The following is a 3,787-nucleotide window of genomic DNA, read 5'->3' as shown; positions in this document are numbered from 1 at the left end:
CTCAGTGACTTCGACAGGCTTAATCATGTGGTCAGGTTTGTTGCCAGCTGCATAATGCTCCCACATCTGCAGATAGAGCCACTCTAGTTCCATTGTGTATTGTTTGGTGTTGAACAGAGGGCTAGATATTCTCTGCTTCCAGACTTTGCCACGAATTTTCTTTAGGTATTCCAGATCAGTTTCCAGTTTCACAGCTATGTCTTCATATTCTTGTCTATTTTTAGCAATAAGCTCAAGACAACCTAAGCAAGTGAGCTGGGAAGCTGCAACTCTGGAAGCAAGGGTCTCTCCTGGCATAGTCACCATGGGTGTCCCTGCCCAAAGGACATCCATCCCTGTGGTGTGCCCATTACAGAGTGGAGTGTCCAGGCAGACATCAGCCAGCTGGCCTCTCCTGACATGTTCCTCTTTAGGAGCAACAGGAGAAAAAATGATACGGTTCTGGGGAAGGCCCATGTTTTGTGCATATTGTTGAATATTGGGCTCTCCTACTGCTGGAAAACGCAAGAGCCACAGCACACTATTGGGAACACGTTTCAGAATAATTGCCCACATCTGCAAAGTAGAAGGGTCAATCTTATATAATTGATTAAAGTTACAGTACATGATGGCATCTTCTGGTAACCCATACTGAGAACGTGTGGTTACAATAATGGTATGGGGCACCTCCTCTCCAGTTGCAGCCTTATTGTTGATCTGTGTAGTTGCCAGTCCATTGCTAATACTGAATCCATTAATTGTTATCTGAATTTGTCCCCTGTTAATCATTTCAATAACTGCTTCTGCAATGGTGTTCATGGGAATGACAGGCATACTAAGAGCTGTGTTACTGCTATCTGTCTTGTCTCCTCCATCAGGACATTTCATCTTGACAATTTTCACATCTGGTAGACTATCAAGAAATGCTTTGAGATCAATGCCATTCAGAACTATCCGATTGTCATAAATGTGGCCATTGGACTTAAAATCGATGACTGCTTTTTTCTTCAGATGAGGGAACATATTAGCATGATCACCAATAAAGAAAGTATGGGGCATGTAAGCCAGTTTCTCAGAATACTGCTCAGCAACTTCAGCTGGTGAAGTTTCCTGATCAGTGATGATATAATCCATGAAAAGTGCACCACTAGTCCCAGGATATCCCAGCCACATTGCCTGAATAGGAGCTGGCCTGAGAGCAAAGAGCTCATTTCGAGCACCCTTGGTATAACCATTCATATTTACAAGAATATGAATTCCATCCTGATGGATGCGATCAGCTGCTTTTCCATTGCATGGAATCTGAGAAAGATCAATGAAATGATTGGCTTCTGCCATCGCCTTTACTCGAAAGATTGTGCCATCATCTGGACTCAGGGCATAACAGAATACCTCAAATTTATCAGGATTGTGCATGCCTGGAATAGACTGCATAAGGTGAGAAGTAGGATGATTCCCAAAGTCAGAACTCACATATCCTACACGCAGTTGACCATCACTGAGCTTCAGGTCTTTTGGATGTTCATATGGTGGTTTATGAAGGACATTAATCTTATCCAAGCAGAGGTTCCCATGCCTCTCAGCAATAGCCTTCCTGAAGCCATGAGAAAGAGGATACAACATACTATGATGAGGATGCACAGAAGGTAACCTGTTCTTCTCTAACTGGTCAGCCACAATACTGACCAACTTCTTCATTCGCTCATCATAGTCTGTCCAATCACAGACAATCTGTAGGCAATGAGCCAAGTTACAATAAGCATCAGGAAAATCAGGCTTAAGTTTCAGAGCTGTGCGGTAAGAAGCTATTGCTTCTGGAATATTCCCTGAATCCTTGTGAATGGAAGCCAGATTGCTGTGGGCATCTGCAAATGCAGGGTTAATCTGGATGGCACGAGTATAACACTGCAAGGCTCCCTGAACATCCTGCATCTCCTTTAGAGTGTTTCCCATATTAGAGTAGGCATCAGCAAAGGTAGGACTTATTCGAATAGCTTCCTTATAATGCATCAGAGCTTCCTGCAGCTTGCCCTGCTGCTGTAGTACACTTGCTAAATTTGAATGGGCAGCAGCAAACTCTGGGAAGACTTCTAATGCTTTACGATACAAGCGAACTGCCTCTTCAATGTTTCCCTGTTCTCATTTGATATTGGCTAGGTTATTCAGAGAGTCTGCATGGGTGGGACATAGACGAAGAGCTGTGTTATAGCAATCTTCTGCTTCAGCAACACTGCCCTTCTCTTTGAGAGCATTGGCTAGGTTGCAGTAAGCATCAGGGAAATGTGGTTGTAGTTGAATAGCTCGCCTGTAGGTGTCTATTGCCAAATCTATCAGGCCTTGCTCATAGTATACACAAGCCAGGTTGCCATGTACCACTGCATGATTTGACTCAAGCTTAGGGCACGAAGGTAAGCTGCCACAGCTCTGTCAAAAATGCGTGCCTCTTTCAAAACATTTCCTAAATTGATATAAGCATCCAGAAAATTTGGGTCAAGTGTAACAGCCTTTTCAAAGTGATGGATTGCAAGCCAAATTTCCCCTTGTGCATTGAAAACACAGCCAAGATTACTCCAAGCTACTGAAAAGTTTGGTTGCGTCTCAATTGCTTTCAAATAACATGCCTTGGCTTCTTCCAAGTGACCCAGGGCTTTAAGCAGGTTCCCCAGGTCACTGCGAACACAGTACAAATCAGGATTGTACTGAAGAGCAGAGACATAAGCTTGTACTGCTCCTTCCATATCACCTGCTGCTACCAATGCAGCTGCTAGGTTAATATAACCATCGATGAAATCAGGCTTGAGACGCAATGCATGTCGATAATGTTCAATTGCTTCCTGCAATTGCCCTCTTTCCTTGTACACATTCCCCAAATTTGAATAGGCTTCTGCCAGAAGGGGGTTCTGTTTAATTGCCAGGGTGCTAAAGTGAGCAGATCTGTCCAGCCTTCGACACTGGAAGTGTATAGATGAAAGTAATAAAAGCACACCAGTATTGTCTGGCTCTTGTCTCCAGAGCTGCATGCAGTGTCTTTCAGCTGCCTCAAAATCTCCTGCCTGATATTCTCAATGTGCCAACTCAGCTAACCCTTGGAAGGAAAGCATACGTTTCATTGGTTCTGTGCTGTCGGCCACGTTGCCCACGGAAGACGCCATCTGGAGCTTCTTGAGGGAGAGCAAGAAGGGGGTAATTGACTCCAACTGCTGCCACTACTGGCAAGAATGTTTCTGGAGGTAGTAGGAAGAGGACAGCAGCTATATCAGTGTTTTGGAAGGTTTAAGAGGTGGCAGCAGTTAACAGGCTTCGAACCTTGGGAACTCTAGTTGGCCATCTACCTCTCACGGTCTTGAAATCTTTCTTTCTTTTTTTTAACCATTATATATGGTTTTATTTTGTCAGTGTTTTGTCCTTGAATTCCTAACATACATTTCAACTAACTTAGGCCCCCTTTCAATGAGCACTTTGTCATTTTTTGTGCATTGAGAAAACTTATAGAATAAAGTAACTTATAATATTCACATAATAACTACCTTGTGGGAAACAAAACCTACTTTATATTTATTTGACTTTTAAAAATTTGTCAATCATTTCATCACCAAATGATGTGATTGTCAATTCTGAATGTTCATTGCACTCTATCACATAGATCACAACAAAACTTTTTATTTTATTTAACTTGATGCTATTGCAAAGAAGGAGCTGTCAAAAGCTAAACAATGTCTAAACTTAGATTATTGGGTCTGGGATAATAGCTAGTGGTAGAGCGTTTGGATAGCTTTCCATTTCCATTTCCATTTCAATATGGCTTTCC

At 42.6% G+C, this 3,787-nt stretch overlaps 1 protein-coding gene across 1 annotated transcript; it reads right to left on the bottom strand.

Moving 5' to 3' along the window:
- Positions 1–6: 6 nt before the first annotated feature.
- On the bottom strand, positions 7–3,324 carry LOC107134524 (UDP-N-acetylglucosamine--peptide N-acetylglucosaminyltransferase 110 kDa subunit-like; the record flags this gene model as incomplete). The annotated part of the gene is given in 2 exon segments (XM_048797676.1): positions 7–2,366; positions 2,369–3,324. Coding segments are annotated over 2 exon segments (3,123 nt in total), but the record flags the coding sequence as incomplete, so codon positions are not given.
- Between the last annotated feature and the right edge of the window lie 463 nt (positions 3,325–3,787).

Source organism: Marmota marmota, unplaced genomic scaffold (assembly GCF_001458135.2).
Source record: "Marmota marmota marmota unplaced genomic scaffold, marMar, whole genome shotgun sequence".
In the NCBI taxonomy this organism is placed as follows: domain Eukaryota; kingdom Metazoa; phylum Chordata; class Mammalia; order Rodentia; family Sciuridae; genus Marmota; species Marmota marmota.
The sequence above is the reverse complement of the archived record's forward strand: the minus strand, read 5'-3'. Positions and strand labels throughout refer to the sequence as shown.